The sequence below is a fragment of the Hyperolius riggenbachi genome, chromosome 11, assembly GCF_040937935.1.
Source record: "Hyperolius riggenbachi isolate aHypRig1 chromosome 11, aHypRig1.pri, whole genome shotgun sequence".
Classification (NCBI taxonomy): domain Eukaryota; kingdom Metazoa; phylum Chordata; class Amphibia; order Anura; family Hyperoliidae; genus Hyperolius; species Hyperolius riggenbachi.
This window is the reverse complement of record NC_090656.1, coordinates 223,444,246-223,458,545: the sequence shown is the minus strand read 5'-3', so window position 1 is coordinate 223,458,545 and position 14,300 is coordinate 223,444,246. Positions and strand designations below refer to the sequence as shown.

At 47.9% G+C, this 14,300-nt stretch overlaps 1 protein-coding gene across 1 annotated transcript in view; it reads right to left on the bottom strand.

Annotated features, from left to right (window-relative positions):
* Positions 1 to 14,300, bottom strand: part of LOC137538061 (para-nitrobenzyl esterase-like) — a 49,364-nt gene that overhangs the window by 20,658 nt on the left and 14,406 nt on the right. The window contains exons 4-7 of the mRNA XM_068260026.1: positions 6,400 to 6,596; positions 3,514 to 3,716; positions 1,344 to 1,402; positions 1,051 to 1,227 (exon numbers count right to left, since the gene is read on the bottom strand). Of these exons, the coding sequence (XP_068116127.1) occupies positions 1,051 to 1,227; positions 1,344 to 1,402; positions 3,514 to 3,716; positions 6,400 to 6,596 (636 nt within the window). The remainder of the gene's footprint in view (positions 1 to 1,050; positions 1,228 to 1,343; positions 1,403 to 3,513; positions 3,717 to 6,399; positions 6,597 to 14,300) is intronic.

Below are 14,300 nucleotides of genomic sequence, written 5' to 3'. Positions count from 1 at the left end.
TGGTGTGTATTGTCCTGTGGATTACAGCGTGGCCTGATACATAAACACACACAGTTTGATCTGGCAGGTAAGTGGTTACTGATGTGGTTTGCATATTAGATGTGTCAGTTCCCCATCCGGTCCACCACTTGATTCCGCCCAGTAGGGCACTGATTGGTGCTTTTAGTGGGTGTGGGGTATTTAAGAGACTGCACTTTGTTTGTATATGGCGATTGCAATTTAAGAAAGGGCTATGCCCGAAACAACGTTTGTTATTGTTGGAGCCATTGAGGTGATGCAATAAAAGAGTTTACTGTTTACTCTTATGGTGGTGCCGGCTGTGTTGCTGTTTACTGGCTGTAATCATGACGACAGACTGCATTCTCACCAGGGGAAAGCAGAGCCTCGGGAGAAGAATGGCAGTTGTCGTCGGGACCCTACGGTAGGTGAAACGCCCGCTGCTCGCATTGCTCTGCACAGAACCCCCAGCGGCTACCCTGAGTGCAGGTCGGGGTTACCGCTCTGAGCTGCAGTTTTCCGCCCCGACCGTAGCTCGGGGTTACCGCCAAGGAGGTTAAAGGGGAACTGAAGTGAGAGGTATACGGAGGCTGCCATATTTATTTCCTTTTAATCAATACCAGTTGCCTGGCAGCCCTGCTGGTCTATTTCTCTGCAATAGTATCTGAATAACACCAGAAACAAGCATGCAGCTAGTCTTGTCAGATCTGACTTTAAATTCTGAAACACCTGATCTGCTGCATGCTTGTTCAGGGGCTATGGCTAATAGTATTAGAGGCAGAGGATCAGCAGGGCTGCCAGGCAACTGGTATTGCTTAAAAGGAAATAAATATGGCAGCCTCCGTATACCTCTCTCTTCAGTTCCCCTTTAAGGTTAATTGGCTCAAGCCTTGAAAAAGTTTTTCTCCTTCCCCTGGATCAACTGGGATATGTGCGGGTCCAGGATGGAGATTTTTCTTTATCTGATTGAACTTGATAGAGGATCTTTTTCTTTTTTATAAACAAACGATGTAACTATGTATTGGTAATGGTGAGAACAGGATGTAGACATACCTGCTGCTTGTCTGGCCACCTCATTTTTGGGACACGATGCTCGTAGGTCAGACACCATCGTCATGTAGGTCTTCTCCACACACCGCTCTGCTCCATTCTTCTGTGAACAGAACTCCGATGTGGGGTAGAGAGCCAAAGCCTTGTCCGCCAAGTCTCCTCCGAACGTGTTCAGACGTGCTGGGGGGGCGGGGCATAACACAAACAGTCAGAGCAACCCACGCGTGGCGGAACATTCCCAGAAACCAAACAACCTGCCACCCAATTCAGCTAGACAACAATGACGGGGCACTCACATCTGACGACCCACTGGTAATCGTCTTCTGTCCACCTGGAAATGTTGGGAAAATATGGACTGTGGAGAAAGGGGACATCATTACATCACAGCAAGAATCGCTCCATGGGAAACGCACATTTAAACCGCCAAACATAACTTGTCAGATCTGACAAAAGAGTGTAAGTCTTGCCTTGGTCAGAGCAGGTTCAGGCAACCTAGGCAGCTGCCTAGGGCCTAGTGAGTATCAAGGGGCCCCCCAGCACCCTTCTCTGATCTCTCTCCACTTCAGCTTACCAAAAAGGTCACAAGGAGGACCTCAAATCTATTACCTTGCCTAGGGCCCCATTACATTTAAATCCATCTCTGGGTCACATCAGAATGTAGAGAGGATCAGTGAAAAGTCAGTGAGTTATTTCATGCTCGTAGAGTTACAGACACACCCCCATGGCGACAATTTATTTTTAAGAATTCCAAAAAAAGGTTTGTGCTTCAAGTGCTGCACAGACTCATAACCACACACCCACTAATTTACTAACCTCTCAGCAATTCTCAGTGTAGTCTGATATGACCCAGGTGAAGTTTACCCCCCTTATAGACATTAAAGAGAATCTGTACTCTAAAATTCTTACAATAAAAAGCTTACCATTCTATTCATTATGTTTCTGGGCCACTCTGTGCTGTTTCTGCCTCTCCCTGCTGCAATCCTGGCTTGTAATTACCAGTCTCAGAGCTGGTTCACACGGGCGTCTGCTGAGCTTTTGCTTGGCATTGCGTTCAAACGCCAGCGTTTAAACGCCAGCGTTTAAAAGCTAGCTTTTGAAAGCTTTTGAAAAGCGTTCAAGGCTAGCAGTTCTGGTCTCTGCTATTGTTTCCTCACGTTTACTGCCTCTGAAAGCAGCATGTTGCTTTTGAGACTAGACGCAACGCTGGGATCTACTGCTAGGCTTTCATGAAAGCCTGCAAAAGCCTGCTCTAAATGCTCCCATTCACTTGCATGGGATGGCAGTAGATCCCAAAAAACGCTGCGTCTGAAACGCTGCGTTAAACGCCACAAAAACGCCCGTCTGAACCAGCCCTTAGGCAGTGTTTACAAACAAAAGACATAGCAAGTGATAGGCTGAGAGTAGCTCAGTGTGTGAGTCATACAGAGTGTGCAGGGGGCCTGGAAAGGGCGTGTATAGCTTCTATCCAATCACATGCAGCACAGCACATTCCAGCCTGACTGCCTCAGCCCAACAGAGGAGAGAATATTAGATCATATAGCAAAGATAATACAGCCACTGTGCAACTAGGCTGCAGTAAGACAGACCACATTAGAACAGGTATAGGAACTTATAGGATAGAAGAATTAAGGCTCAACATTTTGTTACAGAGTCTCTTTAACATGGTTTGTTAAAAAATCCACCCAAGAATTATTAGATCATTTTGGTCTCCGCTGCAAACACTCGCAAACCAGCGCAGGAAGATTTGGGTGCAGCTGGCGCCACTATAGACCGTAATAGGAATTACAGCTATAGCGGCGCACACTGAGTAACTTTGGCGCCGTCAGAAGACGGAGCAGAAGGTACTTATAAAACGCTGTAATTTGGCCGGCAGCAATAGCTGGAAGCCGAATTACATTATTCCCGACCATCCACATGGACCTGGAGGGGGAATAGTAATTAACACCGCCGGGAACTTGTGCAGGAGCAGGATAAGCCGTATATCAGCTCTATCCTGCACCCAAGTCTACCGGCGGCAAATCCTCTCGTACTCCTCTGCTGACCTCTAGCTCAGAATAGCTTTGGTAAAGAACCTATTATCTCTGTGAGGTTTGTGTTTTGCCTCTATGGTGAATAGTGATGGAGCAGAGGGGTCTGTACATGCAGATAGGCACCCAGCATAACTTAGAACTCTTTACTGAAGAAAAACATACAGAGATATATTATACACACACAATCAGGAAATGCAGCTTACTTAGAGGAACACAGAGTGAATACAGGAAATCACAATGCCATAGAGATCATCAATTCATTTTACAGACAGTGACATCTGGTGGTTGATTTACTATATTGCAGATCAAAGCAGTTCTGTTGATATTGCCAAGAAATATAAGACCTGTAAATCCCAGTTACCCTCTCTTTACTACAACATGTCACATTCCTCCCCCCCCCCCAATCACTGTATTCCCAAGAGAGTCACTGTCTTACGCAAACTCCGCCTCCTGCAAGGTGGTCCCAATGACATACGGCACGTCGCTGTAGCCCTCTCTCTTCTCCTTCCAGACTTCCAGAGGGGCCGCCGGCACCACATATCCATCTACCACAGGCAATGGTCCAATGAGCTTTCCTTTCTGTGGCAGGTCACACAGGTCCTCTGCTGCCCAGTCGGGGTACACACTCCAAGGGCTGGACTACAAAACAGAACAGACAATACTTACAGAATGCAGAAATCCAGGCACATCACCTCAAGCTAAGACCTTTAAAAGGACCACTCCAGCGAAAACAGTTAAAATCTGACATATTTTGGACTAGGTCATCTCCTCATGGGGGGTTCTCAGGGTTTTCTTTGTTTTCAAAATCATTTCTTGAAAGGTGGTTTAACTGCCAAAATAGTAAGATACCAGCCAGCCTCTCTACTCGCTTGCACGCTATTTTGGGTGGATAGTGTAATGGTTAAGGGCTCTGCCTCTGACACAGGAGACCTGGGTTAGAATTTCGGCTCTGTTTGTTCAGTAAGCCAGCACCTATTCAGCAGGAGACCTTAGGCAAGTCTCCCTAACACTGCTACTGCTTATAGAGCGCGATCTAGTGGCTGCAGCTCTGGCGCTTTGAGTCCGCCAGGAGAAAAGAGCGATATAAGTGTTTGTCTTTGTCTTTTTGCCTTTTGTAGACTGAGCAACTGCCGTTCATGCTTTTGAAAACAAAAGAAAGCAGAGAATCCCCCAAGAGGAGATGGACTAGTCCAAAACGTCTTAAGAGTTTCCAAAAAAAAAAAAGCTTAGAATGAATATTCAAGTCGTTTTGTTCATTTCCACAAGTGCATATAAGAGAGGTACTTTAATGTTGCACAGTACAATACATACTTCAATATCACACAATAAAATATAGCCGGCTATTGCACAATAAAAATTGCACAGATAGTATTGAACAAATATCAATGCAGGATCAATGCAGTGGTCATGATTCTCAAAAGAATCCTAATTGCATTAAAACGCATACACTCATTTCAATCACATCCACCACCTCAATGCAGGCAGAGGATCAGCAGGACAGCCAGGCAATCTGCATAGTTTAAAAGGAAATAAATATGGCAGCCTCCACATCCTTCTAATTTCAGATCTGCAGTTAAAGTGGTCTCATAGTGCATCTCTTCAAAACAAACTTGTGCTGAGGATCCATACTATCCTGTCTTACCACCAATCCGGTAACGTGCCAAATGATACAATCTGAATTGTACAAGTTCTTTGTGATAGGAGGGGCTACCTAGAATATCCATTTAAAGTCTACCTACTCAGTTTACTCTTCTAGTACATAGATTTGGTAAGAATGTACAATCAAGATTGTATAGTTAATGGGCAACTTACTTGGTTTGTATTTTTAAAACACATAGCGCTGACATCTTCCACAGCGCTGTACAGAGTATATATTGTTTTGTCACTAAATGTCCCTCAGAGGGGCTCACAATCTACTCCCTACCATAGTCATATGTCTATGTATGTATTGTAGTCTAAGGCCAATTTTAGGGGGAAGCCAATTAACTTATCTGTACGTTTTTGGGATGTGGGAGGAAACCTGAGTGTCGGAGGAAACACACACAGACACGGGGAGAACATACAAACTCCTTGCAGATAGTGCCCTGTCTGGGATTCAAATCGGGGACCCAGCGCTGCAAGACAAGAGTACTAGAGATGATCTAGGATATGCAAATATTTCTGTGTTCATGCAAATAAATGCAGTTTCAAAATGGATCAATTTCAACCTGTGTTTTGATTGGTCCATTTTCAAACTGCATATATTTGCATATAAATTTGCATAAATGCAGAATTATTTGCATCTCTTAGATACGTAGTGCTAAGTACTACACCACAGTGATAATACAGTAACATTTGTGGCGACACAGAGGGCAAGTAGCAGCCATGGTGGGGGAGGGGGGGCGGTGAATGGAGGGAGGGCTGACATTTGTTTTTCTGAATTTTTCACGATTGGTACGAATGCTACTCAGCATGCACACTTATGAGGATGCCCATATGGTACTCGGTTTTGGGCATCGATATCCAGCAAATTTGATCATAGTGATCTCTGGCAGAGATTGATGCTGCAATATGGCCATCCTATTGATCAATTTCCAGATGAAATTGGTTGAAGGGATCGATCAGGCATGCTGGTAAATCTCAGTCGCAAGGGCTCAGTCGGGTGCGCGGCAGTAACACCTTTCCATTTCCGTATGACCAAAGGATCTGATGGATCTCAGTCTGGTCTCACCCCCAGCCCCCCCCCTTAAGTGTATGTTTCCCCCCCTCTCCCCGTACCCGCAGCTCACCTGTCACACCGACATGACTCCTTGCCTCCTCTGGTGTCCAGTGTCTTTTTCCACAGGCACCCGGTGCTTGTACCATGTGACACAGCCACATGTACTGACGCCATTACATGTGGCAGGTCGATGTGTTTCAGGCGCCCCCGGGAACACTTCTAAAAGACACAGGACCATGGGCCTGGGAGAGGGCAGCCCATCATGCTGAAATGTATTGGAAATCTGTCTGCAGTGTGTGGGCAGCAGAGATGGATTAAGCTGTAATGGTGACCTAGTCAAGGTAGGAGATTAGGGGCCCCTTGTGGTGCTTTTGGTAAGCTGAAGTGGAGAGAGGTTGGAGAAGGTGGCAGGTGGCCCCCCTGATGCCCACTAGGCCCCAAACACCTCTCTAGGTTGCCTGGTGGATAAGCAATGGATCCCTCTTTGATCTGTTGGCAGATCGAAAGTTGTATGGGCAACAGAATCCCCCGTTTTGTGGGGTAGGGATGGGCTACTGGATGCATTTGAAGACCTGGAACATGCCCGATTTTCTTGCTTGCCCCTCACACATGGGTGGACCTTACCTGGAGGATTTTGGCCATGTTCAAATGCCGGAGACACCGGGCATCTGTGCAGCCGCTGCGTTTCAGGAAGATCAGGTTGTCCTTCTCCGCCTCCTCCAGCGTGGCCTTATACACAGCGGACCCACTGATGTCAATACCCCGATGGAAGAGACCCTTGGCCAAAGGGGAGATCATCATGGTCCAGACCGAAGTTCCTCCTGACAGTAATAGTAAGATGATATCAGGGTGAACAGGAACAAAATATAAGTCCTGTCTCTAGTGAGGTCTACAGACTGCAACAGAAGCAACAATCACTTAATTAAGCGATGATCATGCGTCTCCTCGACAGCTGTCTTCCTGTTTCGCACGACAGGAAGTAGAGAGGAGCCGGCTGCCGAGTGGACGCGTGGAGGAGGTGAGGGATTTAAAGAATGCGGCCACTGTGCCAGTGCTCTGCATCTGTAAGGGGAAACAGGAGTGGGGGCCCATGGAGAGGTAGGCAGAAATGATGTCGGCCCCCCCCCCCCCCCGTCTTCACATCTCCAGGTTACACCGCACATCGGAGGCTGGTGCCTCAATCATCTCTGCCAGGTGTCAACCCCTTCCATGGTGACACCCCATTGGGTAATCACTCCCTGGCCCCCCATACAACGCCACTGATTGACAGGACTATGAATTCTGAATTGTGGCAGCAAATTCTGCAGGAATCAGGCCGGCTTCACACTGTATATTGGCTGTGCGGTCCAGAAACAGGCCTTCAGGTAATACCGCGGTACTATGCGATATTCCCCGTCTGGCATCTGGCCAAGCAGGAAGTGACGCTCACTTCCTGTTTGGCAATCGATGACATGCGCAGAAGCGCATTTGTAAAATACACTTCCAAACTTGCGCGAAGCAGATAATTGTGGACGTTACCATAGACTTACATAACTTCCGACCCGACGCAGTAAACGTAGGTTGAAGCGCATTAGTAGGGCACTTCCGGGGCAGTGTACCGCAACGTAGGGAGTGTGAACTTAGGCTGCGGTGGGGTGTGGTAAATTTACCGCACTGCCTCAGTGTGAAAAGGCCCTCAGGGTTATTGTCCATGAACCAAAGATTAAGATTAAAGTAACACTGGAACATCTGTGAAAAAAAAACCCCATCAAATGGTTACCTATGGAGAGGAAAGGTATTGGATCTCAATAGAACGTGTGTGAAAGAAAACCTGTAACAAAAAAAAACCTCCCCTGGGGGGCACTCACCTCGGGTGGGGGAAGCCTCCGGATCCTATTGAGGCTTCCCCCGTCTTCCTGTGTCCCACAACGGCGGAGATAAAGCGCCAAGAACAGCGGGGATGTAAATATTTACCTTCCCGGCTCCAGCGCAGGAGCAGTATCGGCTCTCCGCTCGGAGATAGGCGGAAATAGCCGATCGCTGTCGAGCCGCTCTACTGTGCAGGCACAAGTCTCCTGCGTAGTAGAGCGGACCCGACAGAGATCTGTTATTTCCACCTATCTCTGTGCGAAGAGCCACAACAGCGCCCCCGCTGGAGCCAGGAAAGGTAAATTTATCAGCGCTCGTTGAGGGCAGGGCCGGCCCGCCCATGAGGTGGGGTAAAACTTTTGCTTCTGGGGGGGCGGCACCCGCCCATCCGTGGTTGTGGGGGGCCGCCCGAGCTGGAGGGGATAGTGGGCAGGAAGGGTCCCCCGTCCTCCGCTCCCCTCCAGCTTTAAACAGTTACGTCGCTGGCTGCAGCTATAAGAGGCAACGGGCGGGGATTACTCACCTCTTCCTCGTTCCAGCGTGCGCTCCACTGACGTCACTTCCTGCGGCCCCCCTCCCCGCCTCTAGGCCCAATACCCCCTTCCTGCCCGCTATCCCCTCCAGCTCGGGCGGCCCCTCACACCCATGGCTTGGGGGGAGGGGGGGGCGGCGATTTCTTGAAAGCTTGCCTCAGGCGGCAAAAAGTCTAGGGCCGGGCCTGGTCGAGGGAGGATTGCCGGACACTTCGGGGGAGCCAGCGCTGGACTGCCTGCAGCTACAGGGGAGGGGGATGCCTCATTGGGACTCTGAGGCTCCACACAGCTGCCTCCTCCCCTGGTGGTCGCTCGATCACTGGGACCACCAGGGGAGGAGGCAGCCAGTATGATACACTTTGTTAGCGTAACAAAGTGTATTATACAGTTAGTAACGGCAAGATCAGGGTATTTACAACCCGCCGAGGCTGCTATTTTGCCGGCGGGTTGATGTCGCGGGTGGGCGGAGTCTAATGCCGGCGGATGCGCACGCATTCCTGCGCGCGATCCCCGGCTAATTAGTCTATCAGGTGCCGCCAATTGGCGTTACGCGGCCCTGGGTTGCCACCTTGCCGCCGCCCATAGGTAGTGGGCGGTCGGCAAGTGGTTAACCACTTCCCGACCGCCTAACGCACAGAGGCGGCCGGGAAGTGGACCCCGCAAGGACCGCCGTATAGACAAATGGCGGCGGTCCTTGTAGGGGCATGGGCGGAGCGATCGCGTCATCCGTGACGCGATCCTCCGCCTCCGCCTGGCGCCGCTCACCCGCCGCAACATCCCGCCGGCCATACGGAAGCGTCGGCGGGATGTTAACCCAACGATCGCCGCATACAAAGTGTATAATACACTTTGTAATGTTTACAAAGTGTATTATACAGGCTGCCTCCTGCCCTGGTGGTCCCAGTGTCCGAGGGACCACCAGGGCAGGCTGCAGCCACCCTAGTCTGCACCAAGCACACTGATTTTCCCCCCTCCCCTGCCCCAGATCGCCCACAGCACCCATCAGACCCCCCCCCCTGCCCACCCCCCAGACCCCTGTTTGCACCCAATCACCCCCCTAATCACCCATCAATCACTCACTGTCACTATCTGTCAACGCTATTTTTTTTTTCATCCCCCCCCTGCCCCCTGCTCCCTCCTGATCACCCCCCCAACCCCTCAGATTCTCCCCAGACCCCCCCCCCCCAGACTTCCCCCCCCCCATGTACTGTATGCATCTATCCCCCAATGCAAGTCAATCACCTGTCAATCACCTGTCAATCACCCCCTGTCAGTGCCACCCATCAATCAGCCCCTAACCTGCCCCTTGCGGGCAAACTGATCACCCACCCACACCATTAGATCGCCCGAAGATCCGACATCAGATCACCTCCCAAATCCATTGTTTACATCTATTCTCTCCTCTAAACACCCACTAATTACCCATCAATCACCCCCTATCACCACCTGTCACTTTTACCTATCAGATCAGACCCTAATCTGCCCCTTGCGGGCACCCAATCACCCGCCCACACGCTCAGATTGCCCTCTGACCCCCCCTTATCAATTCACCAGTGCATTAATTACATCTGTTCTTCCCTGTAATAACCCACTGATCACCTGTCAATCACCTGCCAATCACCTATCACCCATCAATCACCCCCTGTCACCCCCTGTCACTGCCACCCATCAATCAGCCCCTAACCTGCCCCTTGCGGGCAATCTGATCACCCACCCACACCATTAGATCGCCCGCAAACCCGCCGTCAGATTACCTCCCAAATGTATTGTTTACATCTGTTATCTTCTCTAAACACCCACCAATTACCCATCAATCACCCATCAATCACCCCCTGTCACCACCTGTCACTGTTACCTATTAGATCAGACCCTAATCTGCCCCTTGCGGGCACCCAATCACCCGCCCACACGCTCAGATTGCCCTCAGACCCCATCCCCCCCCCTTATCAATTCGCCAGTGCATTAATTACATCTGTCCTTCCCTGTAATAACCCACTGATCACCTGTCAATCACCTGCCAATCACCTATCACCCATCAATCACCCCCTGTCACTGCCACCCATCAATCACCCCCTGTCACTGCCACCCATCAATCAGCCCCTAACCTGCCCCTTGCGGGCAAACTGATCACCCACCCACACCGCAGATCCGACATCAGATCACCACCCAAGCGCAGTGTTTCCATCTATTCTCTCCTCTAAACACCCACTAATTACCCATCAATCACCCATCAATCACCCCCTATCACCACCTGTCACTGTTACCCATCAGATCAGACCCTAATCTGCCCCTTGCAGGCACCCAATCACCCGCCTACACGCTCAGATTGCCCTCAGACCCCCCCTTATCAATTCACCAGTGCAATATTTACATCTGTTCTCCCCTGTAATAACCCACTGATTACCTGTCAATCACCTATCAATCACCCATCAATCACCCCCTGTCACTGCCACCCATCAATCACCCCCTGTCACTGCCACCCATCAATCACCCGCTGTCACTGCCACCCATCAATCAGCCCCTAACCTGCCCCTTGCGGGCAATCTGATCACCCACCCACACCAATAGATCGCCCGCAGATCCGACGTCCGATAACCTCCCAAGTGCAGTGTTTACATCTGTTCTCTACCCTAAACACCCACTAATTACCCATCAATCACCCCCTGTCACTGCTACCTATCAGATTAGACCCCTATCTGCCCCTAGGGCTCTCAATCGCCCGCCCACACCCTCAGAATGCCCTCAGACCCCAGCCCTGATCACCTCGCCAGTGCATTGCTTGCATCTATTCCCCCCTCTAATCACACCTTGAGACACCCATCAATCACCTCCTGTCACCCCCTAGCACACCTACCCATCAGATCAGGCCCTAATTTGCCCCGTGTGGGCTCCTGATCACTCGGCCAAACCCTCAGATCCCCCTCAGACCCCCTTCCGATCACCTCATCAGTGCATTGATTGCATCTATTTTCCCCTCTAACCACCCCCTGAGACACCCATCAATCACCTCCTGTCACCCCCCTAGCACTCCTATCCATCAGATCAGGCCCAATACAACCTGTCATCTAAAAGGCCACCCTGCTTATGACCGGTTCCACAAAATTCGCCCCCTCATAGACCACCTGTCATCAAAATTTGCAGATGCTTATACCCCTGAACAGTCATTTTGAGACATTTGGTTTCTAGACTACTCACGGTTTTGGGCCCGTAAAATGCCAGGGCGGTATAGGAACCCCACAAGTGACCCCATTTTAGAAAAAAAGACACCCCAAGGTATTCTGTTAGGTGTATGACGAGTTCATAGAAGATTTTATTTTTTGTCAAAAGTTAGCGGAAATTGATTTTTATTGGTTTTTTTTCACAAAGTGTGATTTTTCAATAACTTGTGACAAAAAATAAAATCTTCTATGAACTCACCATACACCTAACGGAATACCTTGGGGTGTCTTCTTTCTAAAATGGGGTCACTTGTGGGGTTCCTATACTGCCCTGGCATTTTAGGGGCCCTAAACCGCGAGGAGTAGTCTAGAAAACAAATGCCTCAAAATGACCTGTGAATAGGACGTTGGGCCCCTTAGCGCACCTAGGCTGCAAAAAAGTGTCACACATGTGGTACCGCCGTACTCAGGAAAAGTAGTATAATGTGTTTTGGGGTGTATTTTTACACATACCCATGCTGGGTGGGAGAAATTTCTATGTAAATGGACAATTGTGTGTAAAAAAATCAAACAATTGTCATTTACAGAGATATTTCTCCCACTCAGCATGGGTTTGTGTACAAATACACCCCAAAACGCATTATACTACTTCTCCTGAGTACGGCGTTACCACATGTGTGGCACTTTTTTACACCCTAAGTACGCTAAGGGGCCCAAAGTCCAATGAGTACCTTTAGGATTTCACAGGTCATTTTGCGACATTTGCTTTCAAGACTACTCCTCACGGTTTAGGGCCCCTAAAATGCCAGGGCAGTATAGGAACCCCACAAATGACCCCATTCTAGAAAGAAGACACCCAAAGGTATTCCGTACGGAGTATGGCGAGTTCATAGAAGATTTTATTTTTTGTCACAAGTTAGCGGAAAATGACACTTTGTGAAAAAAAACAATTAAAATCAATTTCCGCTAACTTGTGACAAAAAAATAAAAACTTCTATGAACTCGCTATACTACTAACGAAATACCTTGGGGTGTCTTCTTTCTAAAATGGGGTCATTTGTGGGGTTCCTATACTGCCCTGGCATTTTAGGGGCCCTAAACCGTGAGGAGTAGTCTTGAAACAAAAATGACCTGTGAAATCCTAAAGGTACTCATTGGACTTTGGGCCCCTTAGTGCAGTTAGGGTGCAAAAAAGTGCCACACATGTGGTATCGCCGTACTCGGGAGAAGTAGTATAATGTGTTTTGGGGTGTATTTTTACACATACCCATGCTGGGTGGGAGAAATACCTCTGTAAATGACAATCTTTTGATTTTTTTACACACAATTGTCCATTTACAGAGGTATTTCTCCCACCCAGCATGGGTATGTGTAAAAATACACCCCAAAACACATTGTACTACTTCTCCCGAGTACGGCGATACCACATGTGTGGCACTTTTTTGCACCCTAACTGCGCTAAAGGGTCCAAAGTCCAATGAGTACCTTTAGGATTTCACAGGTCATTTTGAGAAATTTCGTTTCAAGACTACTCCTCACGGTTTAGGGCCCCTAAAATGCCAGGGCAGTATAGGAACCCCACAAATGACCCCATTTTAGAAAGAAGACACCCCAAGGTATTCCGTTAGTAGTATAGCGAGTTCATAGAAGATTTTATTTTTTGTCACAAGTTAGCGGAAATTGATTTTAATTGTGTTTTTTCACAAAGTGTCATTTTCCGCTAACTTGTGACAAAAAATAAAATCTTCTATGAACTCACCATACTCCTAACGGAATACCTTGGGGTGTCTTCTTTCTAAAATGGGGTCATTTGTGGGGTTCCTATACTGCCCTGGCATTTTAGGGGCCCTAAACCGTGAGGAGTAGTCTTGAAACGAAATTTCTCAAAATGACCTGTGAAATCCTAAAGGTACTCATTGGACTTTGGGCCCTTTAGTGCAGTTAGGGTGCAAAAAAGTGCCACACATGTGGTATCGCCGTACTCAGGAGAAGTAGTATAATGTGTTTTGGGGTGTATTTTTACACATACCCATGCTGAGTGGGAGAAAGATCTCTGTAAATGGACAATTGTGTGTAAAAAAAATAAAAAAATTGTCATTTACAGAGATATTTCTCCCATCCAGTATGGGTATGTGTAAAAAATACACCCCAAAACACATTATACTACTTCTCCTGAGTATGGCAATACCACATGTGTGGCACTTTTTTGCAGCCTAACTGCGCTAAGGGGTCCAAAGTTCAATGAGCACCTTTAGGCTTTACAGGGGTGCTTACAATTTAGCACCCCCCAAAATGTCAGGACAGTAAACACACCCCACAAATGACCCATTTTGGAAAGTAGACCCTTCAAGGTATTCAGAGAGGGGCTTGGTGAGTCCGTGGCAGATTTCATTTTTTTTTTGTCGCAAGTTAGAAGAAATGGAAACTTTTTTTTTTTTTTGGTCACAAAGTGTCATTTTCCGCTTACTTGTGACAAAAAATAATATCTTCTATGAACTCATTATGCCTCTCAGTGAATACTTTGGGATGTCTTCTTTCCAAAATGGGGTCATTTGGGGGGTATTTATACTATCCTGGAATTCTAGCCCCTCATGAAACATGACAGGTGGTCAGAAAAGTCAGAGATGCTTGAAAACGGGAAAATTCACTTTTTGCACCATAGTTTGTAAACGCTATAACTTTTACCCAAACCAATAAATATACACTGAATGGGTTTTTTTTTATCCAAAACATGTTTGTCCACATTTTTCGCGCTGCATGTATACAAAAATTTTACTTTATTTGAAAAATGTCAGCACAGAAAGTTAAAAAAATCATTTTTTTGCCAAAATTCATGTCTTTTTTTATGAATATAATAAAAAGTAAAAATCGCAGGAGCAATCAAATAGCACCAAAAGAAAGCTTTATTAGTGACAAGAAAAGGAGCCAAAATTCATTTAGGTGGTAGGTTGTATGAGCGAGCAATAAACCGTGAAAGCTGCAGTGG